Consider the following 23,722-nt stretch of genomic DNA (forward strand, 5'->3'; position numbering starts at 1 on the left):
GAAGAGCGGCTATTAGACTTGCTGTTCTGGTGTGCGTATTCCATTCTGAAAGAGTGGATCTGAATTCAGAGGACGGTCACGTGCGGTCGTCTGCCAAGTTGCGACACATTAGTTTCGACTGCGAGGCTCCATACGCGATGACGTACGGTGTGGTAAAACAAATAATAGTGACAGGCTGGTTTTGCATATTAGTGTTGTGTTACGCCTGCGTCAGTACTCTAACTTTGACGATTAAGGGCAACGTCAGTATAGACGTCGTTTCAAAGCCCGTAACTCCAGGTCATCCGTATATGCCTTCTGGGTAGAGGGCTGGATGATCCCCTCACCAGGAGAACCACCGAAGTTTCATGCGCGAAACAGAGGAATATTGGCAACTCCCAATTACCTGGTGGTTCTACAAAGTTCTGCGGCTTAGTCCCATTAATGGGCGAAGTTAGTTCGACCTTCTGTACTGTACCTTTAATACGGCACGTAGAACGACTTGTCTGTGCATCGTCCATTATATATCCTGCTCATGAAGGAGTATACATCCCCGTGGTACAGTGTGCAGTGCAGGAAGAACCCACAAAATTCAAATTGAGTAAACCACAAGACATTACTGTGACGAAGATATACATCTGCATAACATCGTACGGCGCAGTTTGATCTTCGATATCCTTGCTCCAGAAAATTCCAAACTCGAGGTTATCCGTATAATCTGTCTGATATGCTCCGATGTCGTCCTGCGTCTCCCGTACATGAATTTTCTACGTATAAATGAGTCTTCACGTGGTACAGATGAATTGTTTGTTTTGTGGCAGATGGAACAAGTGCAACTTGTGGTAGCATCCAGGGAAGAAGAATGCTTAAATCTGGGCGAAGAGCTTCGGCAGGTAATACACATCGTGGAATCCAATCTGGTTATCTCTGCACGCTACCGCAAGTCTAAAAAGTGTGTTTATTCTGCATAGCTACGTGTCCAAGCAGACCAGGACAGGCATCAGAACGAGCAGCTAAAGACGGAACTTGCAAAAGCCAAACAGTCGCTGACAACACTTGAAGGGGATCTAAAGCAGATGTCGGGAGATTCCGATGGCTTAAAGAAGCAGATCATAAGGCTTGTAAAGTAAGTAGTTTCTTATTAAGGAGGATAAAAATACAATAGGAGGAATATCACGATCGAATCAATAGTATGGTAGGAGTACGCCTTAATTTTTCTCTTACAAATCAATCAATCAGTATGCCATAGATATGTGCTCTATGAAATTCATGACGCAGGAGGGACAAACGACACACAGGACACAACCACAGTGTCTGCTTGTCTGTTGTACGTCAAAGTAACTACTTTCCAAATCCAGAATCTTCTAACTATGATTAACATTGCCATCAATATAGACTAATATCAGCTATGGGGTATCCCTTTGTTATTCATTTAGTCTTCTTCCCGTTTTGTACCGCGCAACCACCTGCGGGCCCCTCAATTATTCTCTTTTTCATTCACCCCTCATTTCCAATTCATGTCGTATCTCCACTTGGTGCAACACACTATTGCGGACATTTATATTCAGAAGACAACATGTTTCTGTGGTGTTCAGGCAACGATGCAGAGTGGAACGTTGACTTAGACGATATCGATGGCTTTATTCATATTGACTTTTTCCTTCGATTTGACTCACGAAGTTTGTATCTTTACCAGGGAGAAAGACCTTCTTTGGAAGGAGAACGACAACCTTCAATACCTTCAGCGAGTACAAGCGACGGATAAATGGATGAACAACAGTGAAACTGATTGCTGCCTTCACTGTTCAACGCAGTTCACACTTACCATGCGAAAGGTTTGTAACCTGACGGTGCTTAAAGTGCTACTGCGGACTGAAAACAAAATCGATTAAACGAACACAAATTTAGCTCAAACTAACTCAAAATATGAATCCCATTAGTGAACGTTATGCCCTTCCACAAATTTTAGAAAGAACCCGCTAAACTTCATAGTTTCGGAGTTCCTAGAGTATGTGACGTCATCGAGAACTTTAGTGGCTGTCTCCTAGCAACATTTCAGACACCTTCCCGGTCTCCACTGTTTGCCTCATTCTCGCACATGTCGCTGCGAGCAGCCTTGGAGTTGGGTGTCTGAATACCAGCTCCCTCTGTGTAAGGTGGAGTTACCCTTTGTAGAAGCGAATGCCTCAAAGACGCCATGTTGGCTCCCATGCTTACCATGCATGAAAGCTGCGTACCGACTTCACCCGCTTTTTAAAACCTGCTTTGCTATATATTTGCTCAACTCCAAAATATAGTGTGTCGCTAAGCGTATAGCTACACTTTTGTAAGCGAATCGCGAGCTGCGCGTGGGCTTCAAGATGGCGGAAATTCGTAGCAGACGACGCGGTTGTTTCAAACTATCCTTGGAGAGACGACGCAAGCCTTGCAGGAGCAATGTTGCAAGACTGATAGTGGATTACATACATTATGACCTCGTACTTCTCAAAACCAGCATTTAATTTTAGGCGACATCGGCGTCACATAGAGGAACAATATTTTGAAAAAAAAAACTTATTGGTCCGTAGTGTCACATTTAAATGAGTCATTTTTGTTCGTGTTGAAGGCGAAGCATCATTCGCTTCTTTGTATAATGCAGCACCACTGCCGGCTGTGTGGAAAGATATTTTGTCACAACTGCTCCAACAATTGGCTGATGACAACGGCGAGTCGGTAAGTTCGACTCAAAAGCGTTGTATGCAAAGACGTGCAGTATTTCTTTCGAGCCTAAGCGCCGACGCCCTTTACTTCGATCAGGAATCCCACACGAGTGTGCAACGATTGTACGACAAGGAACGAAGAACTTATGCGCAACGCCAGGAGGGTATCCATTACGAGCACTGTGGACAGCGAGTTCGACCTCCCTGACGCGTCGGGCTACAAACTACAGAAAAGCAAAACCACTGAGATACCCTTCAGGAGTAAAAGGAGTAAGTAGAATAGCTTTCACCTTCAGGGATAGCAATGGAAATTGATGTTCTGAGGCTAGGATGTTCTGAGGATGTTCTGGAGGGGGTCCTGGACCGGTAATCCAGAATATGTCGGTTCAAGTCCTACAGCTGGCTAACCTTTTCAGTGACTTCCTTACTTCCTCATGGATAGCATTTCTTTGTAACCTTCCACAATAGAGTATGAGGATATTCCCCACACACAATGCAGCTGAATACGTATATAGTTGTAATCTGTTAACTTTTCTCCCCTATGGCTTCTTCTTCTCTCTCCGGTTTCAAATGGCGTTTTGTTCCTCCACAGCATCCATCCCGAGCCACCTCGCAGAGGAAGTGGCCTTGTGCTCCTCGGCCCCTTCTTTGCAATCGTCGTCGCCACGCACTATGCCAAAAATTGTTCGCAACTGGTAAGTAGTAGGAACTGTTTCTACGAACTCCATAACTGTCCGTTCAGCTGCATTACTCTGCGGCAGAGCTGTTGCGTTTCACAAGTTTCATGTCTGGGTGGCTCTTGTAGTGAAGCTTTAAAATAATGCTGTGAATATCCACAACGAGTATCTCCGAAATTCTAGGTTAAGAATCGGATGAAGTCTCAATACAATGATCCGCCGCTGTCTGTAGCACGACTGGCATTTCGTGTGTGGGATAGCCGTAGTCTTTGACGGGACCTGAAATACAGTCACATGCGCTTGACCGATAGGGTGCTTGTTCGTATATTTGTCTCTACCCATGCAGAGAGCACTGCAGTCAGGTATTCAGCACAGCAGGTAGCCTGAAAGTCCAGCTACGGAGCGACGGCGTCTTGACAGTGCAGTGCTTCATTTCGCACAGCTGCAAACGTACCAAACCGCTCTGACTTACCCCTATGCACTCGCACTTTCACTACATTGAGCTGCTTCAGTATTTTCCTTTTGCTATAGGGGTTCATGGCGTAACAAGTCTCGCTTCATAGTATATTATGAACTGGGCACGAAGGAACGCGAGCAGTACAAGTTCTGTTTCTGCTATGGCAGCGATTGCATCACCGTGTGGATCATCTGTATCGCAGTAGCACATTATCTGTATCTGTAACATATATTAGCTAGAGCAAAAAACTAATAACGTAAAGTTTACACCCTAGCATTGTAGCCGCAACTCTCCACCAGCGGCTTTGTACGTCCTTAACATGGTTGTTATTTCCTCAGGTCATTCCCTCGACTTCGAAAACTACAGTACCTGCAGAGATCCCCGCGTGGAGGCGATGACAAGAACTTTGACATCATAAGCGACGAAGAGATAGCACGGTCGCTTTCTGCCTGCAGTCCTTACAACAGCTTCAGCCCTCCCGCCAGCACGGAGATATCTTTCCATCAGAGCTCTCCTCGCACCGCAGACGACATTGCCGACTGCGGAGACGAGGGTTGTCGCGGGGAACTGTGGGTCAATGCTGGTGCAAGCTGTGGCATTCCTATCCATCTTGACGTTGCAGAAACTACTATCCGGTACCAGTTCACGTCAGACCCCAAGGTAAGTCTGCTCTTACGAACAATGATGTCATACCATGTAAATGTGACTTTGCGCAAATCTTTTGATAAGCGCAATCTACTCTACCATATCCGCAACTTCATCCGCCTTCTCATTATGCTGCCGTAACCCTCATTATGGGGAACTGCACAGGGGTTGAGTATAAAAGAAAATCTCGATCTTGTAGTTCAAAAATATACGGTACGGTACACGAACCGCGCAGGAACTGCATGGAGCATGCCTCTCTTGTTTATCTGACTTGGTGGGTCGCCCGATGAGGTGTACGGGTATGGCCGTATACAGACAAAGGATATTCACTCACAACGTTTCCTAAATCCATACTGGATTACCAACGCCTGCGCAGCTGAAGCTCTTGTTTTATCTCGGGACGTGCTGACAGATTTCGTTGGATAATCAACGTTTGCTCATCCTTACTTTGCAGACTGTCTCCTTCGAGATAAAGTATAGATCATTTGATGCAGACGTAGACGCCATGGATGTCATCCTACCCTCTGTGAGTGTGCAAGCAAGTCCCGAACCCGTAGAAGGACAGCTGATAGTGCGAGACCCTGGACTCTACATGCTGGTATTTGACAACCAGCACTCAAAGTAAGTGTCCTAGTGAGAGGAACGTGCAAAATTACTACATTACTATTAATTATGATTCCGCTGTACAATTAATAACGGTTTTTATTTTACCGTCATTATTATGAAGCCGATTCAACTGTGAATTCCAGTCACACGATGCAAAAGCTATGAGGCAGCGCGTAATTTCGATGCTAAATTCATTTGACCCCACGGCACCTCACGTTCGTGACACTGACCATGACGTCAAGAACTTCAGTTGCGATCGGCAGCGTGTATACGTTTGTCACATCCATTCTAATGCCGGTCTGTTAAACGTCATCTCGACTAAGTGAAGCCTGATTGCTAATGGACGTGACGTATGTGCCACGTCACGAATGTTCACCAATCGCAGTCATGTTTTCAGCGGCATTGGAGTTGAGCAACCATCAGGCATATGGGTAGCCGCTGCTTGCCACATACTTTCTGTATTTGAAATAGTCAACGGTGAATGGCTGATGCGGGCACTGTTGATTTGGTCAACGGAAAGGTAGAGGGAGAGGAGGCACTGAAGAGTCTAGGAAGGAAGCGGTCATTTGCAGTGGCGCAGCGAGCGCTATCGCCATCGCTTTTCCGCTGTTTTCTAACTTCTGCCGTGGCATAAATCGTGAAATCTGAACACAATCTGTGACGCTATGGGTGCTGAGGGCATAGCTGGCGCCAAATCATTGCTCAGCTGTTGCAATGTTTCAGTGTACCTGTCAATGATCATGCCTTCGAAATTTCGTTGAAGCCTCCGTGACGTCGCCTGTGTCATCACAGCCCAAGCGCAGCACAGTGTACTGAAAGTCGAGTGCAATAGGGGTGGATGGTATGTGTCTAACAAAATGTTCTCTAGTTTCACGAGCCTGTTCAAGGCCTTCCATCTACCCGTCCACCCCTATTGCACTCGATTTTCAGTACATTGTGCTGCTTGGGAGTATAAATGCGTATGGATGATAAGAGATTTTGAGCGCATTCCAATCTATAGCTATCACCCGCATTGACGTCGCGCATCTTTCCTTACAGGTTCATGGCCAAGAAGATTTGCTACAAGCTTCATGCGCAGAAACCGTGCAAAGACGGTCAAGCGTCGTCGTGCGTATGAATTGCCCGACTCGTGCCCGTCTCGGCAGACTTGTATATTAATGTAAAGGTTGTGGTAGTGTTGTAAATTATAGGCTTGTTTGACAATGTAGATATAGAGCACATCCGCTGTAAATGTGCATGTATATGTCATAATTTATTAGAGAATGACCATCATTTTAACGTCAATTTTTAATATAATGGACCGTGTACAGATGGCATTCATATAGTTCCGTCCCTCGCATAGACCTGACAACGTTTTATAAGAAATGTTTTAATAAAACGTACGTTTTAAAAAAAAATTCTGATCACGTGCTGTGTAGAATTTATTAAACAGGTACATCGTATCGTAAGACTTTTTTTTGTGGGGTGTGACTATTAGGAAATTCACACAAAAGATGTCACACACAGAGAACAGTGTAAATAACAGTGACAAAAACAGTTGCGTTTAACATGTAGCTATAGATTCATCAGGTACAATTGGACTAACAATAAAGATACCAACATCAAGAACAGCTTCATCAAGTCAGGCAGGCAGGGTGGGCAGTATGACTGAACCTCGTATCGTGATGCATCTTACATCGATTACCCTCATCGGACGGCGCCTACGGATACACCGCGAGCAGCATCTCGGTTAAATCGAAAATATGGGTGACTGGAAAGGTCCTCTAGAAGAGGAACGGAAACAGCGGTAAATAATGAAAGCTGCTCGAATTCTACCCAAAAGATGCCAAAGCAAAACACGTTGATCCCATTTTGTTTCTTTTGGGGGAAAAGGAAAGTTTTGGGAGAACCGCTTTTGCCGGTCTTTCAGTGACGCTTTCATAACGGTGCGACTCGAAAGCAATGCTCTGGTTTGGAGTAGAAGCAGTTTAAGGGCAAGCGTCCCCCCGAGCACGTGGTCGCAGTCATTTGTTCCGGTGCGGTACCGACGGGCCGGATGAGGGTGCGTGCACTCGTTCCCAGGGATGGACCAGTGAAGCTACTGGGGACCCATGGACTCTGAAAGGCAGCGCTCCGATGTTCGGGGAGCTTTTGTCCCGCAGAAAGCTGTCATGCAAAAATCATGCTTTGTGTCGTACCAGCAAGGTAACAAAGTGATACTGGTGACTCGAAATCGCATTCGTGAGAACACATTAGCGATATCAAAATATCGAATACCTATCCGAGTTCCGCAGCTCGTTCTGCACTTCCTACAGCCTTTGCGGGCTACTGGCAACGTCCTGGAATGACGCCACGGGCTGAGGAACTCCCCAGCACGTCCGGCCCTCCGAGACATTCCATCATTGCCGGACTCGCGTAGTGGGACGACATCATATCTACATTTGGTGACCCAGAGAATGAATACCGCAGTTATGATAGACAATTCGGCCCTTCACCATCCCAAATTTGAAAGACCACATACGACGCCATCATGGGCGTTCCCAGGATAATTTCCAGAGGAGGGCAAAGAACTTCCATGGGAGGAGGAGCAACGCATGCAAACAATGGACTAGACAGTAGGACAACCACAACTGAAACCTCTGATATGCGGAAGATCCGGCGGATAAGATTCAATTATGATGGCATATGAGTATAAATCATGACAACCTGAGAGTAAAAAGCGTGCAATTTCCACTGGTGATTTTGGAGCTGCAGGGGGAGGCCACTGCTCCCTTTGAAGACCCCTCTCGGAACTCTCATGCAAGCCATCGCTGGAGGTACGGTACCTGTTCTTCGGAGGGCTCGCTAAGCGGTGATGCTCCACGTTGAATCTCAGTATTTTCACCGTGTCGCTTCCGCATCGCGCAAGTCGCACCACCGCTACAGTCACCTTCACAGCATCACGCCGCTCACGCTTCGCGACGGTCCACCTCGAGCATCCACCAACGGCAACCTTCTGAGCCACGCGCTTCAGTACCGGTTGCGGTACGCCGCGTCGACCGTACCACACGCATCTCCAATGCAAGCAGTCAAGGAACCCAGCCCGTGAAATCTTCCCATCTGACTTTCCCCATTGGTCCTCATCTTCTTAAGCCCCGCTGGCAGACAAGGGGAACCAGCATCTCTGTTCCACCGAAGGATCACAGGGAGACCACGTGAGCTTCGTTCCCGGCATCCACCTGCTTCACGATGATGCTCCCCCGCACCTCCTTTACGACAACTTTTGGAGCTGACCGCTCATGTACCGTTCGCGATGCTCCCGCCCTCTACCCCTGGAGCCCACGCCGGTTCATCCCTTTACTGGAACCCGCGAGGCTTACATGGCATTTGCCCATGTCACCATGCAGCTCTGCCCTACCCACTAACATTACCACAAACCATGTGCCCTGTCGTCCCTTGTCTTTCTGTTGTCCTCATTCGTTGTCCGTGGTATCGACGCGTACCAAACCGCAAGCACCGCTCCGCGTCCGAGGGTGGAGTGATGTAGCGACCCGTGCACGACGACGACGACCCGATGCACTATGGCAAAGCCAGTCATAGACCTTTCCTTCTTTTTTTTCCTTTTCTTCTGTCTTCTAATAAATATATCTCCCACCACCAGTCACTGGAGTGAAGCCACGGATGAGAAGCTTGTAGCGGCCATATCCGCGCGACATCTCCCCTCGCGCTCTGGAATAAACAGTCAGTTCTGCCTATCACCCTGGTCTGATCAGTCGTCTTCCACACGCTCCACAGCATATTCCATCACTGCCGATGAGCCCTCATGTATAGAGGGACGACATCTCCTCTACAGGGACATAAAATTACCTTCTCACAAAAGACATAACAGACGTCCTCGTAGGTCTCCCTCGAAATGGGGTAACACTGTATGCGCCACCACAACAGATGTCTCCAACGCAAATGATAGGATTACTTGGTGTACACAGAGAGTCGCAAGGCGTAAAAGGCTGCTTATACTCCAACGGCAGACAGCGTCGCCCGACGCAATCGGGCGCAATCGGACGCTTCGTCTTCGTCTACCGCCCGAGTATAAACACTTCGACGGCAGTCAACCTCGTTGCACGCTCTCGCTCGTCGACTTGACGCCGGAGTATAAACAATCTTTAAGTCGTAAGGGATTGGAGGGCGCTCAAGATTCCCCAAAACTCCCTAATATCCATCACTTGTACCGCGATATAAGGTCAGAGCATCCTACCCACTCCTGACGATTGAATGTGAGCAAACATTGGATTCCAACATGCAACAATTACCACCCCCAGAAAGTGTACGTTCCTCTTGACTTCTAATAATTTATAACCGTGGTCCACTGGAACTGTGCATTTTTCCTGCTATTTCTGTGTTCATCTGAATTACTAGATCCAGGAGACGTAAGTGTTCATATGAATGTGCCGCAGCTTTCAGTAATTTCAAATTTGCGGTGAGCCGCGAAGGGTACTTTACGTTTCTACTCGTAGCACGACTACAGTATTGCTCCTGCCGCAACTGTACCTTCAATTTTCTCCCTCTTTGTACCTGAAAGGGAAAGAGAAGTAGCAAACATAATAAGCATGTTACCAAGCAAAAAGTTGTCTTACTTACGAAAAGACTTACACAGCGAGAGCGTTTCTTAGTTCCTTAATCTGGTCGTTTTTGGCAACCAGCATTTTTTTCATGTTGTTGTATGCAGTCGTTTGGCTGAACTTTTTCTCCAGCTCCTGAAGTCGAGAAAATATGGCCACATAAGTTCCCGCGGCAGCATATCGAACTACTACAACCTTTTCTGCGAGGTCCAGCTGTGCTTGTACTTCGAGGAGTTTCTGCTTCGTAAGGGTCAAACCTTTCTCTAAGTGCTTCTGTGTTTCGCTGCTCTTACGAAGACTCTGCAACAAATTTCCCGTGGAACATTGTGGAATATTATACGTGGAGTACTCGAAAATAAAATTTCCCGCGCAATCCTTGCCTCTTCCATCTCCTCTTTCACTTTGTTCATCTTGTCTTCCATCAGTTCTAGAGATTCATCAATCTCTTCTTCCTGCGATCGCACACATGATCGCGTCACAACAAACATATTTTAAGTGAAAATATATCTTATATTCCAGATAGATCTCATATTCCGTCCGCGGGCGAGTACAAATGTAAGTATTCGAAAGTAGTAACGGGGAACAGGAACTATATACTAATTTGCATGGTGTCGTATACCTGGCTCTTCTTGATGCCGTCTAGTTCGCGTTCTTTCACAAAAAGGATCTCAGATATTTCCGACTTCTGCTTCAAAATTTGAGAAGCCTGCAAAAAAAGGAAAACGAAGAAAGTCAAGAGACTCGAAAGAGTTTCTTAAAACGCAGTTCTACAGGTCTTTGCAATCTTCTTGTTCGCACATTGAAAAGGACGGAAACGATGCACTTGTCCTGCAGTCCTATACAGTCTTTACCCAAGGCTCCAATTTGTAGCACGGCCTCCGCAGAAGAACAGTGCGCTGCCATATCAGAGTCGTGAGCCACAACAATATAGGATTAACGCATCCTGCTGTGCGATGCCCGATCCCGACGAACTGTGGTGTCCGTTTAGGAAAAGCGCGCCGTTCCCTTGAAATACTACTTTGCAGGATTCCTACTTTGCGTTTTACCGTGGCATTGGCTGAGTTGCTTATGCGCTATTAAAATTGAATCATCATCATCATCATCACTTTGCAGTGTGTAAATACTTAGTAGTAATTGATTCGTGGGAACAATTGTTGGAAATCGGTTAGGTCAAAGAGAACGTGTTAGGTATTTCATGGCGGTTACCTGTCCTTCCACACCCTTCAGTCGAGCACGGAGTACTTCATTTTCAGACTTCAGTTTCTCTATTTCCTGGAAAGGGTAAAAACGTTATGCAAGATCTTACCACGCGGATCCACGAAGTCTGCATCTTTGTTTTATATCAGTGGTTTCATTCGCTTAGAGTGCGCCTTTTTTAGGCACTCTGCATACCCTATTCATGTTTCGTATGAATAAGCAGTGCATTTACAGCACAGTAATAGGCGATATGCAAAATGCGACGCGCCATCTCATGGTAACGGTTGTAACTAGGGGTTTGATATGCAATGATTGTGGTGCAATAATACGCTTTTTGCCGACGCGTCAGGAAGTAGTGAAGGAAATGAAGTTGATATTTGCTTCATGCGACTCTGCACGAAATCATTAGTCATTCCCCAACCATTTCATCGCATCTGCATGCAGGACCCAAATGCAAACTGTCTCACCTTTTTCAGCAGCCCAACTGGGCCTTGATTGTCTTCTAGAGGATCAAGTTTATTGGATTTGCTGGTCTGAAATGATTGGATTGTCTCCCCTTTTGAAGGTGATATGCTATCTTCGAAATATCGGACTTGCTCAATTGCATTCCTAACGTTGAGGTAGAGAGAAAATCGTAAATGCGAGAGGGATTCTCCAGAATCATAATTGATTAAAAGCTCTGATTAAAAGTAACGCCAATGACGTCGGCATACCTAGGAGGGGAACTGACACCAGTTCGACCTCCTTCCATTTTTACCGCGACGTCATAGGCGTTAATGTCATAGACACCACAATGAGGAATTGGAGCTGATTTACAGCCTATTTGTATGGCGACATGCCGCCCGCAGGGTATGGACTGCCGATTATTTCGCCCACCTGAGGTTCTTTTCAAGTGCGCCGGAAATATCTGAGGGCGAAAAAAGGGAGTTTTAGTAAATCGTACGCTATCACATTTGCGTACGTAAGGCATACGTACGTAAAGGCGACAGCGTACGCGATATACTAAACCTCACTAATGTTTACTCCCCCCCCCCCCTAGATTTCTACCGTCGAGATAGAATCCGCGATCTTGAGCTCAGGAAGACAACGACGACTTACCGACTGTTGTTACCGACTGAGCTACCGATGCCTTTATGTCTAGTTTATTTTGCCTTTTCTTATGCCTCGTTTCTTTTGCTGCCCTGGAGTTCCAAGAATGGCTGAAACACGGCAAGTCCTAACTGAAGGTGGTGAACTCCCGATGGAGGTCTTCCGTCAGCGGGAAACAGCTGGACACTTAATTGCTACGTTTGCGTGCACACACTCCCCGTCACTCACTCTTCAGGAAAATTCGATACCGCCCTGAAAGTGATTTCCATCGCGTAGCGCAGAGGACACGCCAGGCTCTCACTGACTGAGGCCTTGAACGGTTCTGAGGCCATGTCACGAGGTAAGGGTATGTGAGAGGTAGGAAGGGGTTGAGGGGTTGCGAGACCAAGTCATGAGTTGAATACACCCACAATATGCTGAGATAAGCTAAGGTCTTGGAAGTTCCAAGGCAGTGGGGCCTTGACTTCATGTGAGGTCACGGGTGAAAGCGTGCGTGACACAAACGGGTTGTGTGGGAGAGTGAGGGTCCAGCAAGACTCGTGAGGCTATATGTCTCGAGAATAACGGATTCCGTGTGAGGTCAGGTGAGGTGAGTTTGAATGAAGTTGCATGAAGTGGAGGCCTTGTGAGGTGCAAGTGACTGAAGTCACACCGAAACACATAAGTATGATAGGAAAACGCTCAAGCAAGTAGCTTTGTCAAGAAAAATTGATTCTTTGCAACATGGGAGCAAGCAGGGAAAGATCCGGGATTTTTCTGAGAGGTGTGGAATAGGGGCATCGCATGCAATATTCTGAATTGTTTCTCAATTACGGAAATACAGCCACGTACCCATCTTCCAGTTCCGACACGTCAACATGTAACTTCAAATGCCACTGCTCCGCTTGTTTAAATAACTGCTGCAGCAGGAGGACGTTTGTGTGCGCGGAATTAATGAGTTCACTTTCCATTTCCGCAGTCAGAACGGAACATAAGGCATTCAAAATGTCACGAACTTCATCAGCAGTATAGGTTTCTTCCATCAATCTGGAATGGGTCAAGGCAGGTAATCACGCCATGGCTGCATGCACAGCGCATGCACGCAGTCTCAAAATCCCCTGTTAGCACTGCGAAAACAGGTGGAAAATATGTAATAAGCCCAGCGGTCACCCAAACCCCTATTCCTCTCATGCCACTGTTCACCTTCCTTCTCTTCCTCTGTCCTTGCCTGCACCCTAGATCCAGGGCCGTCTCGAGGCAAGCGCGGGGCCCGGTGATGTGAACCGATGCGGGGCCAGATGTAAAAATGATGGAAGCGTGAAGAAAAAAAAAAGAAAATAAAATAAAACAGCGGATAGCTTATAAATTTCTCAGGTTTAGGCCCGGCCTGGGTCGAAAATCCTAGAAATTATTCGGGGTCCTCCCGGGCCCGGTATGGAACCATCGAGCCGAACCCGGGTAGATAAATCAACGGAATGCAAGGCACGGGCAGTGCTCTAGGGCAGTGTTTCCCAAACTTTTGGCGGTGACGGACCCCCGGAAGCGATGAGAACCAATTCACGGACCCCCCCCCCCCCCACACACACACACACACAGATATACCGGGATACGCGCTGTGTACACTGCATTGCAGACCGCGTTTAATATGCGCGACAGGGTATAACAAGGAACGAAATTACATTTGTGTGTTACAGTTCGTGCCTGGTGGCACAGAAGACACCGATTAACCGCTTGCAACGCAATCGCATGTTTGTCTGCTCGGTTTCGAGCCAAGATAACACACTGCTACGCCATTTTGTACTTTTTCTTCGATGGTGCACTTGCTTGTTAACTCTCAAGATTGATAATACCAAACAGAGGTATCATCTGTAGTGCCACCATCGCTGCAAGAGGTCCGCAGGCTGCCAAATATAAAATGCGCTAAACACTCTCAGTCAGTTCGAACTCGAAGCAAAACGATATGACGCATTGTATTTCCCATGCAAGCCAGTGCATAACCAGCAACCTCGTCAGCTGCTGCGTGCTTTTGATACAGCTTCAGAAACGATTCCGGACTGGTTTCTTCTTGTTTGTATGTGTATGACGCGGACAAACGTGCATTGCAGGACTTTTCTATCAGAAATTAGAAGCTAGCCGTTGAAGCATGCTTGTAGCAATTTTGGAAGTTCTGGATGTTTGGAAATCGGGCAGCATGTACGTGCGCGCGTTTGTGGGGACTAAAATCCTCACTGAAATGTGAGAGACGGTCGCGGACCCCCATGGACACTCTCGCGGACCCCCAGGGGTCCGCGGACCACACTTTGGGAAACACTGCTCTAGGGCAAGCGGCAACCTCGAGAAACTTGCACGCAATGAGGACAGTTTGTGAATGCGCGATGCCAGAGACGACGATTAGGCTGCGGTTCACGTGGATCTCAACAGGGCCTTTGACAAAGCGGTACACAAATTTTTGTTCGCTCTACGCGAATTTTGTTCGCACTTGGGGCCCTATTCCGAGCTACCGATTGCGCGCGACCGACACTGTCGGTAGGCGAGGATCGCTCGCTCTCGATCGACCTTGTGGGAACGACCCATGCAACTTTTGATAGTCTAACGATAGCGTGCTTGAATCGCGAGGTGCACCGCACGAGCAATCGAGCTGTTTGCAACCGATGGCACGTGATGCGTGATGTCACGTATCGACGGCACCGAGCATTTGGTATTTCTATTTCCTTGACTTCTAAACGTGTCGCTTGTGAACGATGCTATCGGCTGAGTGTCGGTGCACGAGCGATTTCTCGGACCCAGTCGTTTGGCCTGTCGAGTAGCCAGAGCATTCAACGGAGATGGCTGCAAGTTACTTCGCGTGGCTGCTATCGAGGCCAACGCAGTCGGAACCTATGTGCACGTCGACCTGCCTTCATCGCTCTGTGAGGCAGAAGCTGCCTCGGGCAGTGCCATACAAATGATCGTTGATGCGGACTCCGAGGCCGGCAGTGCCCGTATCCCGAGTCTCCTGCATCCCGGTCGTCGCCACTTGCCTAATCACGGAGGCCAGCCGCTCCTCCAGCTCAGAGAGCGATTCTTTCGGTGGGGGACCTGTTCCCGTCTCCCGCGTGTGTTGTGAGATGCGAGCTGCCTTGACTTTGGTGGCGCTTTTCCAGTTGGTCCACGTCTAAAAGTTCCCATTGAACACAACTTCAATCAAGTAGTGGGATATTGCAACAAAAACAACATATATATTCTGATGATGCAGGGTGGCGATTTTGCACTCTATGAGTGGAAAGCTACCCCATAGCTAGGGGTTCTAATGTGAGTGGTGACAATGATGAGTGATAACAATGAGAGATGACGGGAATGATCGGAGCGGCGATGGCGATGATGAACGTGATCGTAATGGTGGAAATGTCTGAGAGTGCTGGTGGGGTCATAATGAGTTCCTTAGGCCTGTCGCCTCAAAAGAGCCAACTACAAGACGTAAGGTCGCCCTGGGGTGGGCCGCGGTGTCCCAAGGGCCGATGACGGGGATATTGCAGTCGTCACTGCTGCCGCGAATTTTGATATTTTTGTTGGTGTTTCGTATCTGATACTAATTTACGCACCTTTCTCCACCTCTCAACGGGTTTCACTGCACCACCGCTGGCGTTCAAACGTGTAGCCAGCTCGCACCACTCCCTATTTCTGTCTTGCGATGTGTAGCCAGCGGACAGCCCACCCGTAGAGACATTACGGTGCTCCCCCCATAGTCGAGCACAATGTGAAACTGCTCCGAGGTGGGACGTGAAGCGCGTACCGGTGAATCCATCGCAGATAGAGGAAATTATACGAAAAAAAGAAAAACAAGCACAGCTTGTTTCTTTTTTTTTTTTTTTTTTTTTTGCGTCGTCTTTTATTGCCTATGTTTGCTTTTATCTCAAATGCACAAAGTTATATTTGCGAACGCGCTCGTGCAATCGCTTTGTCGTCGTCATCTGGGATGCGCGTGACAGTGACGTTGAACACGTCGACGGGCTGAACGATAGTAAATAACCCAAGCGCGCGATCGTTAGACGTAACCCGAAATACCAAAAGGTGCAGGTATCGTTCCCGACGCCTCGATCGCTTCGCCTACCGACACCATCGGTGGTCCGGAATTACATGTGGTAGCTGCTCAACGGATTGGGAAGTTGTCAGTGGTTCCTTTGCCTTTGCTTTTCGCACCTCCGACTGCTTTTCACTGCATGTATTCACTGTCAGCCGTGGAAAAATTTGCTAGAGCGGGAAGCCGCTATAGAATGTAGCAAAAAAAAAAAAAAATCATTACACACGTTGCTAGCTTCTGAGGGTCAGAACCAGGCGGCAGTCGTCTTCTGGTGGTGAAAAAATTGGAGCCCGAGAAATTCACCATGAACCCCCCCCCCCCCCCCAATTCACCAAAAAGAATTTCACCATGTACCAGCTGGCCTGCACCCTTGCCCTTTTGCCATTGTCTTTTGGTGGTTCGTGTTGAAAGTTGCGCTTTTTCACGTTCCCTTCTGCTGAGCTCTCCCCGCTGAACAAGCGTGCGCATCGGTCAAACGACAGGATCGTTCACGCGCGGCTCGTCTGGAAGCACTGGAATACCAAATTCTCGGCGCTGTCGTTCGATGACATCACACACCACGTGCCGTCGCTTGCAAACGACTCGATTGCGCGAGCGAGGCACTTCGGAATAGGGCCCTTGGCGAGATAGAACAACGATGTTGAACTGGATCAGGATTTGCTACCGGGAAATTTCAATGAGGCTTATCATCAACGATGCACCTGGAAAGTGTATCCCATTTGAAGGTTCAGTGAGGCAGGTGTGCAAAATGTCCCCAACAGGAAACCTGCAGGAACATCCTGCAAACAAATCTGCACACAACCTGCAGGAAAATTATTGGAAGTACAAGAATCACGGAAATGAACATCTCGAACAACAAATCCCTGGCTTTTGTCGATGACGTAAGCATCATCTGCACTTCAAAAGCAGATACACGAAGGACTGTCAGTGGTAGAAATTTTTTGCCGTGTGAGTGAAGCAGCGCTGAACAAATCCAAGTCGACAGGCTCATGGCTGGGTTGTTTGAGCAACAGTCCCAAAGCAATACGCTGGAATCGAGTTCTCCACTGAAACCCATAAACATGTCGGAATTCCTCTGGACTTGCAGAAGCCATCGGCAGAAGCTTGCCAGCAGAAAGCTGCCGCATTGCAAGCGAAGCTCCTCTCATGGGAGTGTAGGACCTTGACTTTTCTAAACATGAGCTAACGTCTTCAACACTGTGACCTTCCCTGCAGCACTATACTGGGCGCAGGCTATCCCACCATGGGCAACAACTTTACAAAAGTTACATCTAATGGGGGCTACATTCTAAGTTTGAAAGAATGAGACCCATGAATCTGTATTGGTGTGCAGAAAAAGCAGGGATGTCTTTGGTAAATATTGTGATAAAAGTCCACAGGTCCATGTATTTCGGAGACCTGAAGTATCCCACACAGTGCACTGCGATGCACGTGATACCTCTCATGTTGGATTGTCAGCACTGTAGCTCCAGGCAAGGAGATGGCTGTCGGGAGCATGTACAGAGACGTGGCTTATGCCATCGCTTTCTTCCTTCGAGAACCTTTTCGAGATAAACAGAAGGGGCATGGTAGTCGAACCCTCAAAGCGGTGAAATTTGCTCTCTGTGCTTTGTGTCCGTGCACAGTGTAAATATTGTAAAATTGTAAATAATTTTTTCTTATGAAAAAAAAAAAGGAAACGAAAAGAAAAAAAAGCTAGCACGGTGTAATTGGCAGCATCTCTGGTAGCATCGGCAATCAGAGGGTGCCGGTTCGAATGCCTCTGCTGCTGACTTTTCTTCAACTGCCATCATTCACATTGTTAAATTTTTTTTTCAATCGGGAATTACAATGCAGGTCTGTGGTGTAATGGATAGCGTGTTGAGCTCACGCTCTGGGACGCTATCTTTCCCACTTCAGTCCGTGTTGTTAGACCGAGGTCTGGGGCAGACATGCCTAGTGCCGGCGCTGCCTACATCGGCTGGGTGCCGGCAATGACAGAGGAAGAGAAGGAAGGTAAACAGTGGCACGAGGGAATAAAGAATAGGGGTTTGGGTGACCACTGGGATTATTACAATATAAAATAACAGTTTTTGGATAACTGATAAAGGTAACAAATAGTTATGCCATACCAGCTACACTATCAATGCCCACCATAACGCGCTATGTTCAAATTCTACCAATGTCAGTAACTTTTAATTCAGTACCTTGTATGGTCAAATGAACATTTCAATTGACTGTTCAACATAGAAATTCAAAGCAAACAAAAGTAGAACGCAAGACATAAAGCAAAAGGCACAAAAGTGTTTTTTCTAAAACAAATTTATTATAGAACTAGAACAAAGAGTACAGCTTACAATACCGTTGAAATGGCAAATCATACACAACAAAAGTCAGAATATTTGTCACAGCATATACCACAAAAATGAAAGTACAGAGATGGCTTCGAGTAAGTACCACATTTAAAGCGCACCTGAAAGAAATGGTGATATCACTCTGCGAGGGTGTATTACCGTATTTTCTGTATAACGTGCATGTTGTACATTGTCAAAAGAGTCCTTAAGAGGCAGCGTGCCTTATCTACCAGCGTGCGTTACTTATCGAAGCTTTGCCCTTCAGAGCCGGAGCTAGGAAGATGCCGTGTAACCTCTTGCCTCGGGCCTTGAACCAGCTGCTTGATATTGGCGTAAATCATGTAATGTACCATGTTTGGGAAATGTGGAAAAAAAATGAAAGATAAGACAGCGAGCACGAGTAGCGGAGAGAGTCGTGCTGAGCCAGTGAAGTGGGATTGGTGAACTATAAAGTATGTCCAAAAAGAATGGGATGTCTTCGAGATGACAGTAATCCTGAGTTCATTTCAGAAGGCTAGCGCTGTTCAGAAGGAATGTGTGACAGAGAGGGGCGAGGAGATCAAAATCTACCGCAACACCAACACTGTCATGTCGGACTTCAATGGCTTCGAGTAAGCATTACACCCACGATAGATGTAATAAAAAGTACTTACACTCGATGCACATGCTAATAGTGCACAGAAACTGCAAGCTCGTCATCACCATTACTGTCCACAGTAATGGTGGTGATGACGAGCTTGCAGTTTCTGTGCGCTATTAGCACCGGTACCTTCAACCCCGTGGTGCGTGCTATACTATATACGTAGTTCATTTTCCACATGTTTTCATGGGTTACAGTTATACACCAGAAAATATGGTACATAGAAAAAAGGAGTGCCATTTTCGCACCTCCCTTCCATAAATTGGAAAAAATTAAAAAGCCAATCCCTGTTTTCCCTCCATGGTTATTTGCTCTGTTCAGCACTATTTCTTTACAGAGTCAGTACAGCACTGTGCACCCTAGGCCTCATTATTTTCATACAACTGTCAATATATATATATTTTGAGAATGTAGATGTGCAGTTTGCACTCAACATTACAGTGCACCACCGTCTCTCGGATAGAGTAGCAAAGCCGGTCATCAATGTTGCAGGGGAGAGGGCACCTACTAATTTGTTTCATTTTACAGAAGTAGTATGTATATCAAGAACCTCCCTAAGGACGTACATATAATTTTTTAGCCGCTCATACATGGGTGACAAAAGTCTCGGCACCTGGTTTTGTTGAAGTAGGCTTCAAATGTGGCACATCACCGAAGAAAAATCCACACATTAAAGGAGTTATGACACTGTGCTACACATGCTTTATTAGCTCATGCACACACTGTACTGCATGGCAAAGTTTCGAGGCAAAATTTGAATCAATTGCCAATCAATCAAGTGCCATAGTTGGCGCAATACAATTAAATGAGCTTCGGCATCCAACTCTAACGTCAGAGGAGTAAGAGCCTTAGGTGCTCCTATTTGTTCTCATAAGGATGACATGCTCTCTCCAGCTGACATGCTTGCCGCAATGTCACAGCTTCCAAACAGCACAACATCTTGGCACAATATTGGACCAATATTGCCAATATTGACCCAAGATGTTGTGTTGCTTGGGCTGAATGAGTTTCATTATTCGTGGTGTCAATGTTCTACGCATGTTACCCATGTTGCTGTTATGCCAGCAACGCAGATTCACAACGATGCAAATAATGATCTTTTACATTTATTCCGAAAAGCTTGGAGCAAAATGTCACAACTCCTTAAATAATCACAAAATTTACAAAATTATATGGACATACAAAATATTGCATAGAGAACAGCAATACGGCATCTTAACAACTCTCCCACAAAGCACTTGGTGAAGACATATCCAAAAATCGTTCACTAAATAGTGCACCGAAAACTAAGTTTGGGTATACCTAGATTCCTTAAGATCGTCAAAGCACCTGGCCACCACCTTGAGACGCTGTGACCTCTGGAACTTTGCAAACTTCAGATAGCTAAGTGCCACGTCTTGGTGCTCGTCACTGATTTCCAAATGGGAAGCCTAGACAGCAAAACAAGCACTGATGAGTCTACTATTACATTTTTACATTACACATGTTGGGATGCTTTCTTTTCCTTGTGTATGATTTACTATACAAGTTCCTCCTACTTCCAACCCTGAAGTGGTGAAAGCGGAGATGGTGCCATTTCACGTATGTCGTTACCTTCGTTAGGGCTGTCGTATCAAGCAATTTTCATTTTTGTCTTCGCTGTACCACTCCTATCATGTGCGGCAGAAAAATTTGCTTTTATATTTTTTTTTCCCCAATGAGAGAGCTATGCTTCTTCTAAAAAATTTGTTTAACCCATTTTATGTCATGAGTAGCCAAATATTGATATCAATTAAACATTCTGTCAATAATGCCACATACAATACATAGGTGCAAGTAAGTCATTTGGAATCAAGGCCCATTTGATAAGTCAGGCAAGAATCTCAGACTTGGAAGGGCATTGAGCAGTGGTCGCTGCATGTGCAGGAAGTGCATGCAGGAAGTAAACAGGCATTTCTTGAACCCCCTGCCCCCACGATGTTTCTAGTACATATCTCAGCCAATATATTACTTCACGTGAGGAGCATAACTGGTAGTAAACACATACGTGAGCTTATAACTCAAACGTCACCATACCAGTACTGCACAACTGTTTCGGCCTTATTGGGCCTTCGGTGGCAGTGTGCAGGTAGGCAATGCTTGGGGGTGTGGCCTGTCATCAGGGTGAAGACACGATGGGAGAACGTCACGTTGTACCCAAACACTGCCAAACACACACGCTCACACTGTTGGCATAACAATGCTCCCCCTAATGGCCTAACGATGGCCTAAGGCCGAAAATTGCTGTCCAGTGTTGGTATGGCATGTTAAGTTATAGATTCACATACTACATTCAACCAAAGAGCTTCAGTTAGCCTTTTCTTTTTTTCCTTACATACTTTACATGTTGCCACTGACATTCCGCTTATTGTTCACCGAAAATGCACCATTTCTCTTTGCACTGCAGTTCCCTCAGGTGTTGCTAGTGCACTGGAACAGTCATGTGTTGCACTGTTGGTGACATTCCCCATTGGGACAGTGGCATGCCAGACATGCAGACACGTACTTTACATGCTGCCGTTTGGCTGCGGCTGATATTTTCCTGTCTATATATGCATATAATTACTTGCTTTCTTTTTGCTTATCATGCACCTTGCATATTTATTGTAAAGCAGGGTGTAATTGTGTAAATGTACTGCTTGGGACACGGTTGGCTAAAATCTCCAGCCAGTGGCGGAGTGGTGCCCTATCAGCGATGTCGTGCACGAAAGAACTGTACCAATAGAATCTCCGAGGGGAGGCCGCGCTCAACTAACCTCACTAGCAGACGACGCTGTGTATCCAACGATCATCTCTCCCGACAGGTGGCAGTCTGTGACCTGCCCTCAGAGACTGTATTGTTATAGTTAGAGGTGAATGCGGGTAAGCAAACTTGGACCCGCACCCGCAGAGCATCCGTGCGTATGTGACCGCACCTGCACCCGCAAGAATTTAATCTGGGCGACCCGCACCCTCAGTGCTGTCTGTATACCATCATACCTACTTTGGGACCCACAGGGGGAAGTGCTGTGGGTCCAGAAAACTATTCCAGGGGTACTGTATTATAGTGTTCCTCGTCCACTTTACTGCTGTTTCTATTTTAAAACAATGGAAATTCTGAGTGTTGGCTAAGTGTCTCGGACGGCTTCAATCGTATGCCGATAAAACTGCAATTCAACAGAGAGCCATATATGTCTGCCATTAATAATCGAACTCGCCCACCAGCACTTGCCTGCTGCAATCTGGCACATGGATTCATACGACCAACGACATAGGGGCACTGCTGAGCTTTCGTGTGACTGAGAGGAATCACTTAGTTGGCCATGGAGTGCGGGTAATGCGGGTACATCCGCATTTTACCCGCAGCGATCGCTAATTCCTACCCGCAAATCGTGACAGGTACCTGTGGGTACCCGTGCTCAGCTCTAGTTATAGTTCCTTCGTGTGTGACACTGCCGATAGTGGACGGCTCCGCCACGGGCTAAAGATTTTAGACAACCATGTCCCAAAATAGTACAGCAATTTGTGGTACTACAGCAGCTGTCCAAATATGGCACACCAGATGTGTTCAAATACCTGCAATTGGTTCATCGTCGTTTGGCATACTGAGGTGTAGCACTGCTGCAGAGAAATCTTGCAACTTTTCTGCCAAGCACATTCCAACAATAGCGGCAGGTCATACCAGCCCAAGACGGAGATTTTTAAAAATTCTGTGCCTCATGTATGTCTGTGTAGGTCTGATAATTTTTGTTTGCTTATTTTTTGTTGTGTGTTTTGTGTTATTGCCGCGAAGCAACTGTAGTCATGAGCGGCATAGAGACGTGAACAGATGGGGGGAGGACAGCTAGAAGGAGTCGGAAGACAGGACAGTTAGTATGCTTCCTGGGGTGACTTCAGGGGGAACTGTGCTGCCATTCGCATCGAAAGTCTTCGGGAAACCTCGGACAGCTCATATGCGGGGATTCGAACAACGCCAGGGTTGTTCTACAGTGTTGAAGTATAAAAATGCTGTTGTGGTGTCTTTGTCAGTAGCATTTCTTTTTCATTTATTTATTTTTCATAAATAATTTGGACCACGACAATGACGCCCATTTGATCAACAGGCTTATGGGATTTGCGAACACTACGTACGGCACTGACTCAGTTTCGACAGCTGCCGTATTTCGCTAGGAAAACCCTGTGGAATGTTAAGGATTCTAAGCCTTGTATAGATATATACAATGCTTTCTACTCCTTGCGTGCATGTTTCGCAGGGCGCAATCATTCTGTTGAGAATGGTGGCTAGGCATGCGCATTAGGTTCCAAATGCCTAAAGGTGAAAGTAAAGTAACAAAGCAAAGGAATGTGAACTCAGGTCTGGGCATTATGATATCACACAGTATATCTCAGGAAAACACAGCTTTCTTTAAACAGCGATGTGAAGAAGGAGAGGAGAAGCGATGGAAGCTGATTGACAACCATAGCAGCATTGACACAATAAAGAAGCGCAGAAAGCTGCATTGCACACACAACTAGGTTTTCACTAGGAGCAAAAGTGACTAGATTCATCCCAGTTTACCATGTCAGGCGTCCACACAAGGACTAAGGAATAAATGCGTCAGCTATTCGTCATGGGAAGCGTGCACAATCGTGCACTACATAAACGAAACCAACGACGTTGCCGATGTTGATGTTGCCAATCACGATCCGCTGACACATGCCAATTTCTACAATGCTTTCCAATTTATTGTAGATATTAAAACCAACCCATTTTTTCGACCGCTGTTGGATATTAAAATGTACAAAGA

General features: G+C 46.5%; 2 protein-coding genes and 1 long non-coding RNA gene across 6 annotated transcripts in view; 1 reads left to right on the top strand and 2 right to left on the bottom strand.

Moving 5' to 3' along the window:
* The window catches only part of LOC135386111 (FYVE and coiled-coil domain-containing protein 1-like), a 45,858-nt gene extending 39,392 nt beyond the window's left edge, over window positions 1–6,466 (top strand). For 3 of the 4 annotated variants that reach the window (XM_064615850.1, XM_064615852.1, XM_064615853.1), the window contains exons 11-19: window positions 801–872; window positions 951–1,105; window positions 1,676–1,814; window positions 2,585–2,691; window positions 2,776–2,948; window positions 3,271–3,373; window positions 4,151–4,472; window positions 4,912–5,078; window positions 6,102–6,466. In XM_064615850.1, the coding sequence (XP_064471920.1) occupies window positions 801–872; window positions 951–1,105; window positions 1,676–1,814; window positions 2,585–2,691; window positions 2,776–2,948; window positions 3,271–3,373; window positions 4,151–4,472; window positions 4,912–5,078; window positions 6,102–6,180 (1,317 nt within the window). In that variant the 3' untranslated portion in view covers window positions 6,181–6,466. The remainder of the gene's footprint in view (window positions 1–800; window positions 873–950; window positions 1,106–1,675; window positions 1,815–2,584; window positions 2,692–2,775; window positions 2,949–3,270; window positions 3,374–4,150; window positions 4,473–4,911; window positions 5,079–6,101) is intronic. The other variant, XM_064615851.1, reaches the window with a different exon arrangement.
* A 61-nt stretch (window positions 6,467–6,527) lies between these two features.
* Window positions 6,528–23,606, bottom strand: LOC135385026 (leucine zipper transcription factor-like protein 1). The gene is made up of 7 exons (XM_064614203.1): window positions 23,494–23,606; window positions 20,241–20,368; window positions 12,758–12,952; window positions 11,305–11,446; window positions 9,836–9,988; window positions 9,672–9,775; window positions 6,528–9,593 (listed from the first exon to the last, which is right to left on the bottom strand). Exons 1-7 carry the CDS (start codon window positions 23,494–23,496, stop codon window positions 9,572–9,574), a joined length of 747 nt encoding a protein of 248 aa, XP_064470273.1. The 5' UTR covers window positions 23,497–23,606; the 3' UTR covers window positions 6,528–9,571.
* On the bottom strand, window positions 10,021–10,897 carry LOC135386112 (uncharacterized). The gene is made up of 3 exons (XR_010420601.1): window positions 10,847–10,897; window positions 10,260–10,346; window positions 10,021–10,092 (listed from the first exon to the last, which is right to left on the bottom strand). It is a non-coding gene; the product is annotated as an uncharacterized LOC135386112 (long non-coding RNA).
* Window positions 23,607–23,722: the final 116 nt, after the last annotated feature.

This window comes from Ornithodoros turicata, chromosome 2 (genome assembly GCF_037126465.1).
Source record: "Ornithodoros turicata isolate Travis chromosome 2, ASM3712646v1, whole genome shotgun sequence".
Taxonomy (NCBI): Eukaryota; Metazoa; Arthropoda; class Arachnida; order Ixodida; family Argasidae; genus Ornithodoros; species Ornithodoros turicata.

What these genes read in the sequence shown, in the direction of transcription:
- LOC135385026 (XM_064614203.1), bottom strand. An exon ending in GACGATCTTAAGGAATCTAG is followed by an intron (nt 12,953 to 20,240) that starts GTATACCCAAAC and finishes GACCCATTCCAG; the next exon opens with ATTGATGGAAGAAACCTATA. An exon ending in CAGTTGGGCTGCTGAAAAAG is followed by an intron (nt 9,989 to 11,304) that starts GTGAGACAGTTT and finishes TTTATTTTCGAG; the next exon opens with TACTCCACGTATAATATTCC.